Here is a 22,224-nt window from a genome sequence, read left to right on the forward strand (position 1 = left end):
GTATTAGTACTGACTCTGAAGGGGAAGAGCACTAGTAAAGATCAGCCTTGCGTGCTGGGGAGACAGCTCAGCTGGTAAAGAACCTACCATACGTGAACGAGAACCTGAGTCTCTACTCCCAGCTCTGATGTGAAAGCCAGGTATGGGGGTGCATGTGCATAACCCAACACTGGGGAGATAAAAGGCAGGTGGACGAATCCTTGGAGCTTGCTGCCTACCAGCCTAGCAGAGTCACTCAGCTCTAGGTTCACTGAGAGCTCATCTTAAAGAACAAGGTGGAGAGTGACTTCCTCGAGTCATTTGAGGAAGACACCTGACATTGTCTTCTGGTTGACACATGCACACATGTGCATGTACACATACATGCACGCGCACACACACACACACACACACATTGCACTTGGGAGGTAAAGGGAAGAGGATTAAAGGAGTTCAAGGTTATCCTCCAGCTGCACAGTGAGTTCAAGGGCTACAAATGAGATCCCATCTCAACACACACACACACACACATATACACACACACATTAGCTGTAAATGTAGGTGACAGATCCCAGGGCAACCACTGACAAGGTCCCCCTTTTCCCGTGTGTACAGGTGCACAAACATGCATGTATATAAATGTAGAGGCCAAAAGTTCACGAGTCGTCTTCCTCTGTCATTTGCCATCCTGTTTACTGAGCCAGAGTCTCTCACTGAACCGAGAGTCTACTGATCCCATTAGATGAGCTACCCAGGATTCCCTGTCTCTTTCTGAAGTGCTGGGACCACCAAGTGGGCTGTCGGACCTACTAGGCCTTTATGTGAGTTCTAGGAACTGAACTCGAGTCCTCAGGCTTGCACGGAAGTGCTTTATCTATTGAACCACCTCCCCAGGCTAAAGCCAGTCTTTAGAAAAGGAAATAAAATTGATGTGTTAAAGCAAGAAGACTCCTATTACATGCTTAACTAAGACACAGAAGCCAACTAGGCATGGTGGTATGCACTGGCAATCCCAGCACTGGGGATCTGAAGACAAGACTATCAGGAGGTCAAGATCAGCCTGGGATACATAATGACTTTGAGGGCAACATGGGTTTTGGGCGACCTTGTCTCAAAACACACACACAAACAGACAGAGTGTGGAAGGCAAAAATAAGAATGATGAACAAAGATAACTAGAAAACTAATAAATGTGGTGGTCATTAATCTAGCTATATTGATAATGAGATTGTATGTATGGGTACCCATGTAAATGCAGGTAATCTGCACGTGTGTGCGACTGTTACATGGAGGTCAGAGGGCCCAACATTGGGTACTGTTCCTCAGAAGCCACCTGGCTCTTGTTTCTTTGAGACAAGGTTTTTCACTGGTTTGAAGCTTGCTGAGTGTGCTGAGCTAAGTGGCCAGGAACCTTCAAGATCTCTGCCACAATGCTGGGGTTACAATGAAGAAGCCACCAAGTCCAGATGTTCTTACACGGTTTGGGGGATCAAACTTGTACTGGCAGCAAACACTTTACCAACTGACCTACCTCCCTAGTCCTTAAATGTTTAAAGAAACATCACTGGTCTAAGCATATGACTTAAAAGAGATGATCAGAGTACATAAAAAAGCAAGACCCAGTTATATGCATATAACAGAAACTTACTTGAAAGACACACATAACACAGGTACCGGGATGGGGAATGATCATGCAGGGATATTCACTTGAGAAAGAGCAGACTTCAGTGTGAGGAAAGCTATCGGGGACAGAGAACCATAACGCAGTGGCAAAGGCTCCTTTTCCAGAAAGAATCAAAGATCCTTAATGTGGACACACCCAATATCACACCACACTCCAGGCAAAACTGGCTAGAGTTGCAGTTCAGGAAGAAACAGATGTACCCACCATTGCTGCTGAGACTTTGCAGTCCCTGCCAGAACAGCCAACCTGGGCTAGGGAGGTGGCTCAGCAGGCAACATGGAAGCACAAGGATTTGAATCGCAGGCACTCGTGATGATGCATGCCAGTGATTCCAGCACTGTGAGGGCGAGACAGGAGAACCCTGAGGCTCACTGACCAGCCGGTCAGCCAACCAGTGAGCTTCACATCCAGTGGAAAGGCCTTGACTCCAGACACAAAGGCCAGAGCAAAACAGGAGGCTGACACTGACTTCTGCTGTCCAATAAGAACCAACAGGTATGGCACTAGCACCTGTTCTACCTGTAAACACACATTCATGCATATGCACATACACACCACACACATCACACACACTCCTCCCCATACATGCATATTTACCACACAATCCCTGTTCCCCCATGTACACCACATATACAACACAGAGAGAGAGAGAGAGAGAGAGAGAGAGAGAGAGAGAGAGAGAGAGAGAGGAGGAGGAAGAAGAAGAAGAAGAAGAAGAAGAAGAAGAAGAAGAAGAAGAAAAAGAAGAATAGGATCCCAAAAAAGCTAGTACCTGCAGGAGAAACAAGTCCCAGTGCCTTTAACAATGGTTTCTCAGTCAGTCCCCATTGTCAACCACATTCAGAGAGTCTGGTTTCATCACATGTTCATTCAGGCCCGGACCAGCTGGATTTGGTGGGCTCTCATTAAAACAGGAACACTGTCTCAGTGGGTGGACCAACCCCTTACGNGAGAGAGAGAGAGAGAGAGAGAGAGAGAGAGGGGAGGTGAGGAGGCATATAGATCCAGCAGGACACACTGAACTCAACACTATAGTACTGGATGTAAGCAACATCTTCAGGCCACTTCATCCAGTAGCAGCAGATTATAATCCTCAAGCTTTCATGGAGTCATATTCTGGGACAGCAAACACACTGGAACAATTCAAAACAAGAGAAACCACAATGGAGTTCAACAGAAAGCTAAGAGGGAAAATCCCACAATATCAAGAAGGAAGAACATGATTTCAACTGACTTAGAGGCCAAGAAGAAACCCCTAAAGGGATTTAAAAATATTCTGAGCTAAATGAACATGAAAACTCAGCACAGGGAAGGTGTGGTGCGCAGCAAGCGCAGTGCTTAGGGAAACATTTACAGCACCATGGGTTAGACTACAGAAAGCCCTCAGAGGGCAGCTGGAGGCCCTGCTGGGTGGCGGGGACACTAGGTGCTCATCCCTCAGAGAGTTCTCTTGGCAGTGAGAGGCTGTATTTGACAAAATGTGCTAAACTTGGGTGTTCAAAGTGGAAATGAAGAAAAAGTAAACATTAAATCTAAAGAAACCAACGAAAATTCTAAGTCCAAAGCAGACTGACTAGTGACCACGCCACACACAAAGCACTGTTTCTGATTTATCTTCAGTCATCATGGGAAGCTGCTTTGAGCCCTGGCAGTAAGGCCAAGAGAATGGCAAGTATTTCACAATAAGACCCTGCCCAGCCTCCCACCAGCAGCTGGACAGCCAGCAAAGAATGCATACATGCCCTTGTCTACCCAGCTTTCCCAACTGTCCCATGTCGTTTGGGGCAGGCGATGCCAAGGCCTAAGGCAGCAGCAAAGGGTCAAGTGACACAGGGTGGCTGCAGGGACAAATATCCCAGCACAGAGGGCAGGGAAGGCAGGGAAGGCAGGGCACAGAGAGCCCAGGTGTCTTGCTGGCCTCCAGGTCCTCTGCTCAAACTAAGGGGCCCCAGCAGCTGCTTACAGTGGAATCACATCTGAACTGCTTCTCAGAAGAGCATGGAAGACCTCACTGGACAACACTACAGAGCGTGCCACTGTACAGCTACTAAACAAGCATGCCAAATGTCAATACAGGGTAAAGTTATGTATTTGTAAGCTGTACTGTGATGCAAACAGGAAAGTCATTTGTCCCTATGTTTTGTGATTGTGTGATGTTGCTATAGTTTATGCAGTAAACTTTGGCATAAAACAATTACACTTTCTGCTTCTTGGTTATTTGGGTTCAAAGTTTCCACTGCTTTTTGCTTGTTTTCATTACTGTCCACACAAAATACTGTTTCACTACTGTTTACAGGGAAATTCTGACTCAATGGAATGCTTTACACCCATCAAAACAATTAACAGAGGCTAGGGGTGTAGCTCAGCTAAAGACCTGTGCTTGACATTCATACAAATGAGATGCTGGGTTCAATCTACAACTCTGGGGGGGTGGGTGGGTGGGTGACAACTAGCCCATCCAGGACATTATATTTCCCAAATGGGAAAACTGTAAATGAGGAGAACCAGGATGCAACCCTGTATCTGTCCCTGGACTGCAGCTTTAGAAATAGTATCAGGCATGTAACCAGAGTCAGAAAGCAGAAGGAGAATAGACGACTGAGCATAAGATGACTTCCATCACGGGCAGGATAGTATGAGCATTAAAAAAGCTAAAACAACATGCAGAAGGCTAACTAGTGATCCTGCACTGTTAAGAACCTAGAATAGAGGAGGGTTTAAACCCCACTGCAGCTGAGTCACACTGCAGAAATTACCTGCAAGCTGAGCGGTGACCGCCTGGAATGGCAGCTTCCGGAACACATCCACCAGGGGCTGCACTTTCCTTAGGTGGACTAGCTCATGCTTGCCGTAGTCCAGCTCATACACGGACACCAGCCCATTGGTCAGGGTTCCTTTTAATAGCACCCGGTACCACCTGGAAGCACATTGGATTGAAAAGAAGAACGGCTGAAGTCAACACCCATTCCAAAGGGAGGGAAGCATTACAGGGTACATTAAAAATCAGTCATGGGAGTTTGGAAGCAACTGTGGCTGCTTTCTTCAGGGGTTACCACTGCCGGCTGTGCTAGTCCTTGGATAGGGCTCATGGGGGGAGGCAGTGACTCTTGCACTGTCAATCATCCACAGGCTGACACAGATACCATGCGGCTGGTCAGGACAAAGCAAGGGATCCCTTCGTCCTGGAGACACACAAGGCAGCCACATTTGTACATGGTCCGTGTCTGCGAGAGAGAAAGGAAGATGCAGGTGGGAAAGAGAGCAGAGCTGAGACGTGGTGGTTGGAGAGAAAATACCCCATGAGGCTCCAGTGAGGGATGGTGCAGGCATAGAGGGCTCAGCGGCAGGCTGGGGAGGGATTCCAAGTTTTCAACAAAGGCTATTTTAGGGTGTTCCTCCCTTGGGTCCCCTCCCGTTCTCAGTTCTCTCTTATCCTCAACCAATCTACGTTTGCTCTGTTTAAAACAAAAAAAAATTTGAGGCACCGGGGGCTCTCCCAAAGGATTCAGGTCCAACTCCCAACACCCACATGGCAGCTCACACCTGTCTTTAACTTCAGTTCCAGGGGACCCAATGCCCTCTCTGGTCTCTGTAGCACAGATAAATATGCATGCACTTAACTTTTTAAATTTTTTTAAAATTAAATGAAAAGAAAAATTGATTATTTGAATTATCCCATGCAAAAAAAATGTTAAAAAAAAAAACCCATAAAACCCAGCTTGCCCCTAAAATAATCAACCTGCAAAGGGCAGTCGGGCACAGAGAAGTACTTAGTTTGGCTAAAAGCACCAGAAATTCACACGAGTGTGTTTTCTTCATTTAACTGTGTCACTAGTTAAAATGATAAAAACAAAACAGACTTCAAGGTGAACCTATGAAGGACCAGTCTAAAGTCTATGATCTCAACTGTAGGAAGAGGGCATCACGGCTCAAGACAAAGCATCTACGATGTCTTAGCAACTGAATGGCCTACTGGACTTGTCCTCTGGTGGAAGGACCGGGCATTCTCTGTAACAAGTTTATCAGCCAGAAACTTAGAGCAGCCCCAAGGTGAAAACACAGCTAGCAGCCTATGATGAGGCCAGTCTGGGGCAGACTCAAGAAATAGAACGCAAATTCCAGGATTGTGCTGCCAAAGTGGCTCTGCAGTGGTCAGCCCTGAAAACATACATGCACAAAGAACAAACTAAACTCAGTAGGTTCTGCTGAAGTTTTTGTACAAATATATGCATAAATATATATATAATAAAAAGAGATTATCAATTTGACAGTGGGTGGCATGGGAGTGGCTGGGGGAAGGAAAGAAAAGGGGAAAGTGATGTAATTATATATTAATTAAAATGTATTAAAAATAAATAAACCTTAAAATAAGCTTAAAAAAAAAAAAGAACGCAAGAATGCATGAGCCTCGATAGCTGGGACACAGAAAGGATTCGTGATAAGTACCTGGGGTTGGGAAGTCAAGCACACTTGAATGGGAAAGCCCTGGCCCACTGTCCTGATGAGGTGTCACTCCTGCCTGAGCCTCGGTTACTCATGTAGAACATTTTATTTTATTTTTGATTGGAAGCATCTAGCTCAATCCTTGGCATTACAACAGACACTTAGCAAGTGACAGCCACCATCTGAAGATAAGCTGAAGGAAACTGCAGAGCTGACTGGAGGGGGCATTTCCTGGTGGTAATGCCAGGCAGCCCATTTGTAAGAGACAGAAGGGGTACAATAAATACACGTGGTTTCTGCCAACAGCATCATCTTTAGGCTACAGGGGACAAATGATGATGGCCCGTGTTCCCAGTCCACTGAGTACAGAGCAGGAAAAAGTTCAGGCAGGAAGTGGGGTGTTTCTTAGGAGCTGAACTCTGAAGCTTACAAAAAAAGCTTGGTTTGGACTAGACCTCAATTTCCGAGCAAACATGTCCCAGAGTGATAAAAACACTGATGCTGGGCCTTTTCCCCAGGTTTAGCCTCAGGCTGGGTGAGAAAGGAGAATCAGGGCTTTTAATGCTATTTCCAGGTGCTTCTGTTTAAGAGATTTGGAGAGCACAACAATTTTTAAAAAGTGTCAAATTCCTACGTGTTAGTTTATAGCTGGGAATAAAATTCAGTAGTCCCAAGTCTTTAGAAGCTTTAAACACTTAACACTGATTAACTTATGATACTTTAAAAAAACAGATTGATATATTCTTACTATAAAATATCTATTATCCCTGAACAATTAGCTGGCTAAAGACTGCAAGTCCTGGGACAGAGTTGCCAACAGGCACAGCTGGGGGCAAGTGAGGAGGTAATTCCCTCTCCCCAGCAGGCCTTCCCAACACTAATCATCCCCCCTCCCCAACGACAGCTAACGCGAGGGCGGTTTTGTTATAAATTATCCTGTAAGGAGTCCTTGCTGCGATGGAGGTATATGAACTGAGTCAAAACCGGTCAAGCTTACAAAGTGACATGGTAAGAAGGACGTCTACGGAGGAAGCAGGCTCGTGCTTTTCAAAGTGAACACCATTACTCTCTCTCACATTTTAGAGTCAAAAATTGTTTTTTCCTCCCATAAAAACGACATTTTCTATATGCCTATGTTTACTACCTTAAATAAAAAATTATTTTGCTTAAAAATTTAGCAGTTTGATCTTTTAAAGTGTGTGTATGTCAGAGAGAGAGAGAGAGAGAGAGAGAGAGAGAGAGAGAGAGAGAGAGAAAGAGATTTGTGTTCAGCACTAAGAAGCTTGTCTCCCCTAAGGTGGCTCTTCGTTTCCTGAGACCCCACAGCATGAATGCGGAGTGGGGAGATTGTGCTCCACTGGAGCACACCCAGCATACCCCGATGGGTCTGGGGGAAGAGGGTGTGGATCCAAACACCACCAATGAGGGCCCAGGGGCAGTGAAACAAACAATGCATGACATCATTAAGAAGGTACCACAAGTGCCAGGAAGCAAATGACAGCATATGCTGGGCACCTGGGCATCTTTCAACTAGTCAGTTTCTTCCCAAAGACTCTCTTACTAAATAATCAGGGTGGAAACAATGGTTCATTATTTATAATAATACCTATTATCATTTGTAACACACACAGCTCTGGGAACCTACTGACTAAAGAGAACGCTAGTTCCGCTTTCCCATGAGACAGATTATCCTCAGCCAGAGCTGCTTCTGAGAAATGTTTAGTACAGAATATTAGTCCTGAGAAAGCAAGCACAGCACTGTCACAGCAATACCAGTGATACAAATCCACAGACGAAACTGGAACAATTACAGAAGGGGCTTAACAAGTAGTATCTGGAAAGCTGGTTTCAGTTTCTTAAGGTTTTTGTTCTCTAAGTTTTCCACAATAAACATTTAATTTTAAAAAAGTCATTAAATGAAAGCAAGAATTACTTTCTGAATAAAAACATTTTCTCTGATAGGAGAACAGGGTTAAGACTTCATTTTATGCATAAAACTCCTAACAGAAAAATGGTTACTGGAGTTTTATATGTTATCATTTTATTTTTTTAATGTTATCATTTTAAACATGAAAAAATGTACACAACTCATCAAATCCATATTTCACTCAAAATTCTCATTTGTGAGGGCCAAGTATCCCTGGGGAAACTAAGGACCCTCCTGACTGACCACTCTACATATTCTTAGCCAAGGAACAAAGGCCCCGCCCAGGACCTACTTATTCTCCACTTTGGCAGCATACACTTGGTCTTTCTCCACCACTATGTGGCGCTCCTCAGACACGCTGTAGTACAGGATCATCTCTTCCATCAACACTTCCAGTTTATGGATCTCCTGCCAAGGCTGGATGACAAAATGGCCTGGGTGACAGGCCACGGGCACATACACATCCATGTGTTCCCCTGACTTTGAAAAGTGGACTGGAGGGGGCAGTTCCTCCAAGGAAAAGGAGCTGGTGTGGTCCAGCAGAGGCTTCCTGATGACCTCTGGGTGGCTCTTTCTGAGACCCTCTCCAGGGCTGCCCGGTGCAGGTGTGCTGCCGTTCCTGCCGCCAGGCGAGCTGACCGCACCAGACACGGCACTCAGAAACACATCTTTCTGGTGCTTCCACAGGTCTGCGTTTGTGATCTGCCGGTTAATGCTGCGGTGAGGATCGGGGAAGTTCTTAGGAGTAAATAAATACACATATGCAACCCCCTTGGTTTCATCCACTTTTGTAACCTTTGGAAGATGTAAAAAGAAATTTAGAAAATCCATGTTGACACTAAATTCTGAGAAGCAGTTATAATATTAATCTTAAATATCAAAGCAGAGTATTTTGTAGAACAGTAATTTATGGTAAGATGAATGACCTCTCACAGTCTAATAGGTACTGAGGCAAAACATCTCTAAGACACCAGCAAATCTTATGGAAATAACAACTGAAAAATAAACATGTAATGTAAGAAGTGGCTGCTGCCACTGAGGAGAAGAGGCACAATGTAGCATCTTTAAATTAATGACATTCCAAAATCTAGAGTTGAATGAATACACTAAGCTTCCACGCACTTGCTAGCCATCCTCAGCATTAAGAGTCAGGACAATAGCAAAAGATCCAGCAGGAGCCCACTTTAAGCCAGCAGAGGACTCCAGGATGGCAATTACCTGGGCCCTCAGGTCCTACTTCTTTGTTTGTTCTTAGTCTGCATCTTCCCTCCCCAGTTACACTGAAGAGCGGGGGACAGGGGAGAAGAGATGGACAAGTCCACCAAAGGGGAGACCTTCTGACTTCCCATGCATCCTTTCTGCCAGGGCGTGTCCACATGGGGAAGACCATGCAGCGGCCATTAGGACAGCACCATGGGTGTCTCAGAGTCTGGGTGACTTAGTGATTCTCATCAGCTCCTCCATGTCTTAAAAGGACAAAAATGAGACACTTCTGCCTACCTCTATCATCTATCAAAGAGGACACAAAATAGAAGACAGGGACACAGGCAGGAAGAGGGGTAGAAGCCAAGAAGGCACCCACCCATCTAGGACAGTTGACTTTGAAAAGTGTGTTCTCTCAGTGAGATGCATCTAGTTAATTCTATTCTTTAATGTCTACTGAAATAGACTGTAAATCATTTTGGCATTTATGATACAGAAGTACCATTAAAATTAACCATTACAAAGTACTTTTAAAGCTAAGAGTGATGACATCAGCCAATCATAGTAGCACTTCAGAGCTTAGGCAAGAGGATTCTTGCAAGTTCCAGTCCAGCCAGAGCTACAAAGCAAGAGACTACCTCAAAAGGAAAAACAAGTAGTAGTTTTATTGTGTACCCAACTCTTGGTCTTTACGAGTAGGTGAGAAAACACTTACTATTATGTAATAAATGAAGACCATAAACAAGGCATAATCACGCAGTGTGGAGCATGCAATGCGTATGTTACACAGCAGCAGCCTAGACCCCACAGGCACAGGGCCAGAGGGCCAGAGCTGGGGGAAATGACTTAGATCTTTGGGAAGCTACTGATCAAGGGATTTCAGCTCCACATTTACACACAATAATACCATTTGTATGGGTTTAAGAGCTGAGAGAAGTATCTAATGTTTTTCATCCTAGAAATTCAAGCAACAAGCTAAGAAGTTTCAGGAAAAAAATGGGCAAACACCAGGGTTAGCAGTGGATGACCTGTCCACAATCCACTCTGCTTTAGGGAAAGATAGTATATTTACTGTCATAAACACTTTTCCAGAGATATGATCACAAAGTTGGAGTCAATTTAATTATTTTTCACTTGGCAAAACTGTAGTAGAGAACCAAGTACCTCTGCTACCTTATTAATGATAGGAGAAGGAATAAGTAATACAGGGGATGGGGGGAACTCTTTAAATAGAAATCAGTCATTAAATATCTTACAGCTACATGTATGATTCATCTCTTTGAAGAAAAAAATGTCTGGTGTGAAGGTGTCCATTTACAACAGTGAGGTGCAAACCCTGAGCTCTGGCTCTTCCCAGATACCCCAGAACCGTAAGATAACTAACCTTAATGCTACAGTCCGAGCAATTCAAAACAGAATCTCTTAACCAAAGAACAGCATCTGGTGTCCACATGCTAATGGACTGCGGAAGATCAGCTAGACAGCACTTTATAGCCTGAAAACAAAACAAAATACAAAGTGGTGTGGAGCAAACACACCATCTTAAAACAGGTATTACAGGTAGCATCTGTCCCCCTAAGGCCAGATGCTGTGGCAGACAACAGTAGTCACAGTCTTGGTCTGATTGTCTGCTATGCTGCCTATTTATGTTGCACTGGTTTTTTAAATTTTTTTAAATCCACCCAGGGGCCAGGGGGCTTGTCACCCCATCATCCTTCTGGTCTACCATATTCTGTGCTCCATTTTATAGATGATTAAATAGCTCAATAGAGCAGCCTGTAGGTCACAGGGTCAAACAGATGGGACACTTGCAACCACTTGGTTTCACTGCAGGAGTCTCAAAGGAAGCTTATCTACTTCAGTTAGCATCTCTTGAGATACCCATGGCTGCTGCGCACCTCCTGCAGGAGGCAAGACAAGGATAAGAGGAGGGTAGATACCTAAATCTGCAGGTACCCAAATGCCTCAGTCCCCCTGGTGCTCCCTGGCTTCCCGAGCTACTGCAGAAGGCCACAAGGAGGGAGAGTCCCTCAGCCACACGGGAGAGGATCTTGTGACAGGCATGAAAGCTATCCCACACCCCTCCTCAGATTCCTCTTGTTCTCTCTGAGTGCCTCACTCCATCATGCACACCCTCCCCCAGGCTCATAGCTTCTGTCCCTGGAAAAGCTGCAGAGAGAGCACTCTGCCTGTGGGCAGAGGCATGAGGGAGGGAGGCAGCCTGATGGGCTGATGTACACGTAAGTATAGGTTCTGCTGGCAGGAAAGGCCACAGAATGCTCAGCAGCTCTGCCACCAAAAGAGGGCACATAATAAATCAGATTTTCTAAATGAATAAAATAGATGCTAGAAATAAACACTTTACTGAGAGAAAAATTATATTTTTTAAAATCCTGGCAATCTATTTAGGTTTAATTTTTTTGTTTTGTTTTTGAGACAGGGTTTCTCTGTAGCTTTGAAGCCTGTTCTGGAACTAGCTCTTGTAGTCCAGGCTGGCCTCAAACGCAAAATCCAAACTTGAGATCCGCCTGCTTCTGCCTGGGATTAAAGGAGTGCGCTACCAACACCCGGCTTTATTCAAGTTTAAAATACATTAAAATTGAGAGCTGAATACAACGGTTTTGGATTTGCTTCTGTGACTTAGACATCTTGGGAAATAGATGCTAACTAGAGGCTGGGCAAGCTGGCCTTAAGGGACCTGCAATGAGTAGTCATCACACTTACCAACTAAGGAATCTGGCGAATATTAACAGAAACAAAAAGGTGTTTAATGCCTGTTACACACAACACTGCAGCATAAAGAAGGGAGTACAATGGGACTTTCAGAAAGGCAGTCAGAGGCCTGAAGCCCCTCTCTCCAGCCAGGGAACCTTATCACTATGATTCGGCCCTAGCTGGACATAGCCTTGAGGAGACATGGGGGCCAGAACTGTGTCACAGCAACAGCAGCTCTCAAAGGGCTGTGGACTTCCAGTATTGAGCCTGCATACTGAGAGGATAAAAGGCATTCTTCTCTATAATTGTCTGTCAGAAAAAGCAATGGAGACTCGAGAAATGCTAAGAGCCATGCTAGCCACAGCAAATCGTGCTGTTATACTAGTCCTGAGGTGAAGGTGTCTTCGAGGAAACAGTAGAGGAGCATTATGTAATCAATTTTGTTTGCTGTTTTCTGAGAACAGATCTCATGGAATCCAGGCTAACCTTAAACTAACTGTGCAGCCAAGTATGACCATGAACTCTTGATCCTTTTGCCTCTACCTCCCTAGTGCTGGGATTATAGAAGCATGTTCATCATGCCTAAGGCAAATGAATATTTAATATAACATAATATCCAATCACATTATTTATTTACATAGTATTTATATATTTTTAGATAATTTAAACATAAATATTTCATAGAATATGCAATATGTACTCAGTTTATTTAGATTTTAACAGAATATTAAGTATTTAAGACTATGATCATTAATATTTAATAGAACACAATTAATTATATGTCATGTATCATACACTAATTACTTATATATAAATATTTAATAGACTATAATATTTAATTAATAGAATATATATTATATTCCTGTAAAAAATCCTGTATTTCCTCTCAAGGTTGTCAGAGCTTCTTAACCATAGCAAGGTCTATAGTGATTCACAACTGTCACCCGAATACTCCCTAAGAAGACAGGCTATGGGTGATGTTATCACTCCCCTTTCTCATATGGGAGAAAGTCTTACAGGAAAATGAGTATATATAAACACATTTCCAAAAGAATGGAGAACCAAATAAACACTTACATATACCACTCTGGCAGCATGTGGAAGCTGGCTAGCTAGATGTCAGTACTGGAATGCGATTATACAATAAACCTCTACTTGGGTAACAGCCTATTGACTCGGCACTCTTGAAAACAAGTGTTTAAGAGACAGTGGTCTGTAAATGGGAGCAGACTTCTCTAACACCTGAAGATCAGTAAACATTCACACTCTCTAATCCTCTTACACACTGAGACTCTGCTCATGAGCATGATTGGGACTGGCACAGTGGATCAACAGGCAGGCAGGAAGCTCTTCTGCAGACCTCCAGGCCGAGGCAGGTCATACCTGAGGGGGTATGGCAAGCATTTCCTGCAGGAACCGAGGGGGGATTTCTCTGAGCTCCGATACTTTCACGGATGTTGCATTGCCAGAGTCCAGAAACTGAACGTCGAGTGCCCGGCTGCTGTGCACGTTTGTGATCTGCAATGAGATGAGCACTGGCTAACTCATGGTCACAGTGGGAGGACGGACACACTGCCACCATCACGTCCCATACAGCGCTGCAGGTCCAGAACACCCAAACTATCAGTTTCTCCTGTTTAAAAGTCAATCAACAGAGAACAGTACTGACCAGCAACCACTGTAAGAATACCAGTGTCTACTATTTCTCTAATTCTTTAATACTGCTAATTAAACAATGCTATTTTTAAAATATTAAAACATGTAGGAAAATTCTTCTATCCTAATAAGAAAATAAAAATATCAATAATTCAAGATGGAATTTTACCTGAAGAGGGAAAATGTTTTGAAATCATACCATACTTAACAGTTTCACTATAAATCTAGTCATTTTTAATCATTGTTGAAAAAAAATCTGAAGCTCAAAAAGTCAGAGGGATAAGATAAAGTCCAAATTCATGCTCAGCAATAAGGAGAACTACATAGAGCCCAGCAATTCTTGTATAACTGTCAAGAACAAAGGCATCACTTAATTTTATAGAATAAATATATAGTATATTTTATTGCTAAGTATTTGTATACAGACTAAGAAACACTTCTGTCCAACATAGCAGAAATTTAAAGACACTCAAATTGAAAGAAAATCTACAAAATGACACTACTCTTTAGAGTCATACAAATGAAGACCAACTAGCAGCATGCTGGAGGATTTAGAGAAGAATGGCAGCTATACCTAATGGGGCATCCAGACTGGATCCTAGGGCAGAAAAGGACATCATGTCACAATGTGAGAAATGGCAAAATCCTGCACACTAGTTACTTGTATTAATGTTGACTTCCTGGTTTGGGAATCAAAGACTGGTTATACAAACTGGTTAAACAAAGATGCTGACAGGGTAAGTGAAGCCTCTTTATAGTACTTTGGTTAACTGTTTTTTTTTTCTTTTTTCTTTTTTTTGGCTCTTTGAGACAGGATTTCTCTGTAGCTTTGGATCCTGTCCTGTAGACCAGATTGGCCTCAAACTCAGAGATCCTCCTGCCTCTGCCTCACGAGTGCTGGGATTAAAGGTGTGTGCTTCACCGCTGCCCGGCGAATTATGTTTTAAATTAAGAACAGATCTTCACATTTACATATTATCATCTAAACAACAAAGCTTTAAGACCTCCATAATACCATGCTGGCATGTGACACGTGACCTATGGTCAAAGACCCTGGATCTCAGCCTTCAGGGAACACTGTCACATCAAAGCACTGTGCTTTCATTAGGCTAGGGATGGGTGAGCCCTGCCAAAAGGGAGGGTCAGTACAGTTAATCTGCTGAAGCACTGCTTACCTATTTCAGAAAGCAATTCGCTGATCGTTCTCATCTTCTAGGTTTGCTTTCCTTGTGATTCTCAGGAGTATGACACACAGGAAGGTGCACAGTGGCAACAGACCCCACAAACATTCACGGGGACAGCTGTGTGACAGTGCTGGGCCGGTTATCTTGCTGCATTGCACAGCATGGAAACAGACTACTGCAACAGAGCTGTCTCACGAGGAGTGAAAACCATGCTTCGGAAGATTAATGCTTTGACACTATTTCTATAAAATTTAAAGAAGCTCATTTAACCATTTGTGTGTGTGCACATGCGAACACACATGTATGAGGGCACAACGTGCACACATGCATGTTGAGACCAAAGGCTGATAAGAATATTCTTCAATCACTCTCTATCTTATTTTTTAAACAAGATTTTTCCAATGAATTCACAGCTCACCAATTTAGCAAGGCCGCCCCAGGGTTTCCCTACCTTCCCAGAGCTGGTGTTACAGGCACCTGCTACTGTGCCTGGCTCTTTATTTGGGTGTTGGGGACTCAAAATTCGGGTCTGCATGCTTGTACTTTATTGACTGAGCCATCTCCTTAATCTTATTTTTAATATGCATATTCTAAATATTCATCTTTATAGTTCTAGTACATATATTCTATTGTATATGTAATACATAGCAAAGCTATGTGTACAGCTATAAATATACTAAAAACATAAAAAAAATTCAGCTGCTGGCTTCCTCAGATCAGAGGCAGGAGGATGAGACTAGGAGCTCAAACCATATGGCCATCTTGGCTGTCAGAAACTGGTGATGATCCAAACATATTTATTTTACTATTGAGAAAATCTGTTCGTATATGTGAAACACTTAACAATAATCTTTACAAGTCAAGGGACTGATTTTACCTCCACTCGTAACCATTTTCCTTTGCAATGAAAGAGGCAGATCTTCCCACAGAAGGGTAGCGAGATGAAGTACTCAGAGGTCATGTGCTATGAGACAGAAAAGCAAGAAACAGCTCTTACTCTCAGCAAACATGGCTGCAGCACTGGGAGCACGTGGAGGCATGGACTGTTTACCCACAGGTGGTCGGGCTTCCCTTCCTCCCCAGAAACAGCTGCAGCAGACAAGTTTACCACGGAGCTACAGACTGCCCTTTGCTCTGTCAGGCTTGCTAGTACCAGTTTGTTCACAGACTGACACTTAAAGTGCCTTAAATGTCAGCAGGGTCACTGGGGTTCATGTGGGCTCTGGCTCCACTAGTTACCCAGGAAAAGGGCTGCTGGAGCTGACCAGACAGAGCAGATGGAGGAAGTAAGGAGGCTGGGTCAGCCATGAAGGCCTCTTCTCTCTGCCTTAACATTTAACAGTAACATTTAATGTTACTGTTTTTCATTTCTTTTTCTTTCCAAACCAAGAAGTGTTATCAGCACAGACATCAGTGCCTGTGAGATGCTAACAAACGGCAGGGTTCTAGTCAGCCCCTCTTCTGCCCAGCCTGCACTCAGGGCCTTCCCAGGCCTTGCTGCTGTTCTGGTGACTACTGCTAGTCTGTGGGCAAGGACTCCCCTTGGGCGGCAAAGCACTAGGAAATGTGGAGTGCTCTACAGCATTCGGGTTGGTTATTAGGACAAAGGAATCCTCACGAGGTTAGCTTCTCTAGAGTTCTCCTATTTTCCCAAACTCAACCAGTAAATGAAACTTTACATACACAGAAACATATGACATATATAAAATATACACTACATATACTTATATAATATTTTGTTATATTATGTTGTATTTATATAATATAAATTGTATATGTAATTTATATTCTTATTTATTTCATTTTAAATTTGTAGACATGTATTCATAATTATATAATTAAACATGCATTAATATAACAGTATAATATATAATTTATATAAAATATATAAAATGGCATCTCCAACATAAAGGAGTAAAGCTATATATTTGATGTCTCTACTCCAGACACCATGAGTAAGAGTTAAATTGACTGAATGCATACTGTAGACTACATATTCTATGGACAAAACTAAAAAAGGAATGCAGAAAACTGACAACTGTCTCTATCCCAGTGGTTCTCAACCCATGGGTGGCAACCCCATGGAGGTCACATATCAGATATTTACATTACAATTTATAACTAGCAAAATTACAGATACAAAACAGCAACAATGTAATTTTACAGTTGAGGGTCACCACAACATGAGGACAGTTGTATTAAAGGGTCACAGCATTAGGAAGGTTGAGAAGCACTGCTCTTTCCTAAGGGAGGGGAATAGCCAAACTAGCCAAAATATTATAAAGCTGAACAGAGTAACTTGAGGTACTAGCAGTCCTTTGTGGTAAAGGGAAGGGTTCCCCCTTCCAGGGGTGAGAGGTCAGGGCTGAAGCAGGAGTTTGGTTATCTGCAAACCACAACATGTTCTGGATTATAATTACGTTGTTCCAGAGGTAAGGGAATCGTATTAGTGACTCAAAAACCTCTGCATGTCCTGATTCAGAATGAAAGGGGAGGACTGGTCCACAGAACCACATTTATGGGCTGTCTCTCCTCAGTAGAGAGCTCGAGGGTGACGCCTGACAAGCTGGCTCCTGTGGGCAGTCAGTCAAGCTGTGCTTAGGGCACATCAGCTGCCTGCCCTAAGGAAACCACAATCCCATTGCAGGCACTGTTCTAGGCAGCACTGTGACTACCTCTGTGATGGTTCACAGGAACACACTGCTGCACCTTCATTTCATAAAGCAGGAGAGGGAGTCTGTCAGGTTTTCTAACCACCATTTGAAACATGGACCTCTAATGATTAGCAGTTACTTAACCTAATGTACTCTGAGCCCTGCCTACAGTCTGTGGCTGATCTCGGGAGATGGTGCTCCGCTGTACCTTGCAGTGGAAGTAGTCCTCTGTCTTATGCAGAAGGTCATTGAGCTTGTTCAGACCCTTGCAAGGCACCTGGCAGTAGAGTGTTCCGTCGGAGCAAATGTTAGTCACTTTGACATTTGTGTACATGGCATCCACCTGGAACAAGCAAACACAGACTGAGAACATAAGCTTGCCTTTACTCTTTATGCAGTTACCTGAACAGCCCATTCCATACTGGTGACGGTTAATATATACAGTCAACTTGACAACTCTGAGAGCGGCAATACCTTTGAAGCATGTATGAGGTGTTTCTAGAAAGGTTTAATGAGTACCTACCTCAATGTGGGTGGCATCATCCCACAGGCTGGATTCCTGAGTAAGAGGAGAAAGTGAGCTGAGCCCCAACAGGCCATTGTTTCTACCTGTTTCCTGGCTGCAGAAGTATGTGAGGGGTGCCCTACCTGCCCACAGTGACAGCTTCCCTGCTGTTTGGGGCCGTATCCCCTCACAGAACGAGCCTATAAATCCTTCTTCCCTTCAGTTGCTTCTGCCAGACGTTGGGACACAGTAACAAGAAAATGAACTAATGCCACATTTTAAAATTCTCTAAGTTAAAAGACATACAGGCAGAAGGAAATTAGTAACTTACATGATACAAGTGTCATTTGTGTCAGGCACAAAAGAGACATTCCCTAAGCAGCCCATCATCCTGAGGGCTGAATGTGTTATTGACTGGCTTATTGTCTCTCAAGAATAAAAAGCATTCTAAAATCATACTCTTATAAGATGAACAGAAGGGTTTTTGTCAGGGGATTTTCCTTTGGGCTGCCAGCTCACAAATGATGACACGGATTGCTCCTGTTTTTAAATCTCAAAAACTCCATTCCATTACCAGCCTGTTTTATCTGTTAGGTTTCTGCTGATGTGATAAACACTATGACCAAAGCAACTTGGGGATGAAAAGGTTACTTCACCTTCAAGATTAATGCTTATCATTTAGAGAAGTCAGGGAAAAAACTAAAAGCAGGAACTGAAGCAGAAGCCATGGAGGAATGCTGCGTATAGCCTTATTCTTCAAGGCTTACTCAGGCAGGTTTCTTATACACCCCAGGAACACCTACCGAGGGGTGGTGCTACCCATAGTGAGATCGGTTCAGCTCTGTCACATCGTCAAGCAAGAAAATACCCTTGCAGGATAATGAGATGGGGGCATTTTCTCAATTGAGAGTCCCTCTTCCCAAAAGGTACTAGCTTATGCCAAACTGACATAAAACTAGCCCTTACAATGGGGTACATGATTTTTTTTTTGACAGGGTTTCTCCGCAGCTTTTGGTTCCTGTCCTGGAACTAGCTCTTGTAGACCAGGCTGGCCTTGAACTCACAGAGATCTGCCTGACTCTACCTCCCGAGTGCTGGGATTAAAGGCGTATGGCACCACCACCGCCTGGCGGGGTACATGAATTTTAATCATTTTTAAAAACTATGATCAACATAAAGATTTAATCTTGGCCATTTTTGTGGCCAAATCACAACATATATATAACAACAATTCATAGTCCTATTTTGTTAAAAGCCTAAACATTTTTGTATCAAGCCTTTAAAATGTTCTTTAGTGCCCACCTGATTCTTTTAGTTGAATACTTTGTAACTTATTAGTTTGTTCATTTGGAGCACTAATGTCCTACAGATTTAAAAAATGTTCAGGCTAACAATAAATATTTTCATGGATAGACTTCTTCCTCATGATTTTTTAATCTTTATAGGAAAATTCCATATAAAATTATTTCTACTGCAGAAACTGGAAAATAAAAATCTAATCCATAAGAAATAATGACTAGGTCTTGCCTGTCATTGTCCATTTACTTGCTTGCTTTTCCCTAGTGAGGTGATGTCATTTCCCTATTTCCTCCCTCGTTTTTTGAGTTATGTGGTATCAGTTATTTGCCTAAAATCTTGGTCTTTTCAAATGATTTTCTTCTCTTCTCCCTCATTCACTCTTTTTTCCTTTTTCTTAAGTGCATGTGTGTGTGCAAACATGTGTTTGTATGTATGTTTTAATATGTAAACCAGAGGTCAATGCCAAGTATTTTCCTCAACATTTCCTATCTCATCCTTTGAGACAAGGGCTCTCGCTGAACGGATGACTTGCCCGCTGAATCCCAGCATCACCCTGCCTTTGTTTCCGAGAGCTGGGAATATAGATACATTCCACAGCAGCAGGGTTTTGTTGTTGTTTTGAACTATGTACAGGCTAAGATGGAATTCAGGTCCTCCTGCTTGTATGGTAAGCACCTTCCCTGCTCCACAATGTCCCCAGACCCTGATGACTTACTTTTGTAGGAGGCATGTAGGGCCTGTGCTCACAGATAACCACTAGGGAAACCAGGAACTTTAAGCATGCAGGGTTGTCTCTTTAAAGTAAGAGGTGTATAACCTGTTTTCTGCCCAGAAGGTTGGAAATGGAAGAAGGCTGATTAATAGCCTGGTAACCTCTGTGCTATCTATATGGCAGGGCCACACTGGCTCCCCCAGACCCTTACTTTGAGCCTATTTCTCTCCATCAATCTATAGAGCTATCCTCCCCCAGACTCTCCTCATGAGCAATGTTTACTTCGAGCCTGCCTTGTCAGTTAATCTACAGAACCTAGCTTTATGGACGATGCTACTTGTTCTTTACAATGGTTTCAATGCAGTTTTGTGGTAAGCTTTGTTGTGCACATAGGACTGAGTTAACTGTCACCAGGAAACTTTTTTCTAAATTTTGATATGTTTAAATGTACCTAAAATAAACAAGATTCTCAAGATTTGAACCAACACCAGCTACTGAGTCGTGCTGAAACAGACTTCCTCTTGCCGCTCTCCTGGATCCACACTCTGCAGGCTGTGATGTCTGCTTGTAGGGGACTCCCACCCTACCCCCACATACTTCACACTGAACAGTGACCACCACAGTGGTACCTGGAGATGAACTTCTAGAGATTTGTCGCAGATGGCCTTGAGGCAGGTGGCATTGATATTGATATCGTCTTCTCCTGAGGTATCATACAGAACCACCAGGGGGATGTCTGACTTGTCAAGTATCTCCACAGCAAAGATCTTCCCACACGTTAATGATTCGACAACCTTCACAAGGTCAGGGTCATCATTCAGAATCTCCAGCCCTGGAAAACAGCAACTGCTTTCATTTCTACTTAGTCACAAAAGCATCACAGACAGACAGCTTCAGTGCCTATTTCGATCACTCGTTGGTTTTCCGATGGCAGCTTCATTTCCCAGTCTTCTTTACCTTACACATCTGTAGATAAAGGGCACGCCTCTTTAAGAGACACATTAGAGCAGGCACTCTTAACATAAGGAGACTGATGACCAAGCACAGCTTTATCACAGAAGGAGCAGCCTTCAAGTCATATGTAAATGTGGATGTAAAACAAGAGACTAACACGAACAAGAAATTGTCAATCACATACTTTGTTCTTCTTCATGTTTCTGGAATTTTTATTTATTTTGTATTTAAATAACATTTTTTCCCATTTATTTCACATACCAACCAGGTTCCCCTCCCTCCTCTCTTCCAGTCCCCTCCCCTTTTGCATCTACCCCCCCCCAATCCACTCCTCCATCTTCATTCAGTAGGAACAAGCCTCCCACGGGCTTACACAAGCTCAGTGTATCAAGCCGAGGTAGGGCAGTCTTCCATTTTCAGTTAAACCTGCACAGCGACTTTCCTTATAAAATCAACATGTATTACGGAAAACCAAAATAGTCCCTTTCCTCCCCTTTTCCTTCCTATCCGTCACTCACTCTGAGGACTCCAGAGTCCTCTGATTCATAAAGGAAATTGATGTTTCCGCTAACACAGGCATCAGGTACAATGTCACTAATACTCTTTCAGTTCTTTGACAACTGGAATCCAATATAACACATATATGGCAACTAAACTAACCTAAAATGAGCACCCCATTTCCTGTAGTCGGGGCCTCTCTCTCTACTTTTCTCTTTGACTGAGCTACAAGCAGACTCCTGCTCTTCCCGCTCTCAGGACTCCTAGTGCTGGAACTCTCCTCACACTTACAGTCAGCATCCAGACTCTTGGCCTGCGCTTGCAATGCACCTTTTCCAGACAAAAACCAATTTCACAGTTTTTGATCGGCTCTTCAAAGCTCACTGGCCTTATCCTCAGACTCAGGCCCTTCAGAGACATAAGGATCATCCTTGTGGGGAGACTGCCTCTCCACCCTTTCTTCTTTTTTCAGACAGGAACTCACTCTGTAGGTCCACACTGGCCTGGAACTGACTTTGCAGCCTGGGATAACTTCCAATTTGAGGTCTTAGACTCTGAAATGTTGATATCACAAGTGTGAGGTATTTCTGTAGAGGGATCATTTTCACGTAAGAACTATGAGAGACAGCTCAGTGGTTAACAGAGCTTCCATCCTTCCAGGGGACCCGAGTTCAGGTCCCAGCATCTACACTGGGAGGCTCACAATTGCTGGTAACTCCAAGTACAGAGAAGCTAATGCCTCTGGCCTGCACAGCCACTTGTATACATGGGGAATACAGATGTTTTATGTATGTGTGTCTTTACATACACT

The 22,224-nt window shown here is 43.4% G+C and overlaps 1 protein-coding gene across 1 annotated transcript in view; it reads right to left on the reverse strand.

Annotated features, from left to right (window-relative positions):
• Nucleotides 1-22,224, reverse strand: part of Tdrd7 (tudor domain containing 7) — a 73,172-nt gene that overhangs the window by 2,491 nt on the left and 48,457 nt on the right. Inside the window, exons 10-16 of the mRNA XM_050155887.1 lie at nucleotides 20,591-20,793; nucleotides 17,654-17,788; nucleotides 15,669-15,755; nucleotides 13,335-13,469; nucleotides 10,621-10,731; nucleotides 8,326-8,828; nucleotides 4,420-4,580 (exon numbers count right to left, since the gene is read on the reverse strand). Coding sequence (XP_050011844.1) covers nucleotides 4,420-4,580; nucleotides 8,326-8,828; nucleotides 10,621-10,731; nucleotides 13,335-13,469; nucleotides 15,669-15,755; nucleotides 17,654-17,788; nucleotides 20,591-20,793 — 1,335 coding nt within the window. The remainder of the gene's footprint in view (nucleotides 1-4,419; nucleotides 4,581-8,325; nucleotides 8,829-10,620; nucleotides 10,732-13,334; nucleotides 13,470-15,668; nucleotides 15,756-17,653; nucleotides 17,789-20,590; nucleotides 20,794-22,224) is intronic.

This window comes from Alexandromys fortis, unplaced genomic scaffold, assembly GCF_014885135.2.
Source record: "Alexandromys fortis isolate MF-2015 unplaced genomic scaffold, M_Fortis_MF-2015_v1.1 scaffold_92, whole genome shotgun sequence".
NCBI lineage: Eukaryota > Metazoa > Chordata > Mammalia > Rodentia > Cricetidae > Alexandromys > Alexandromys fortis.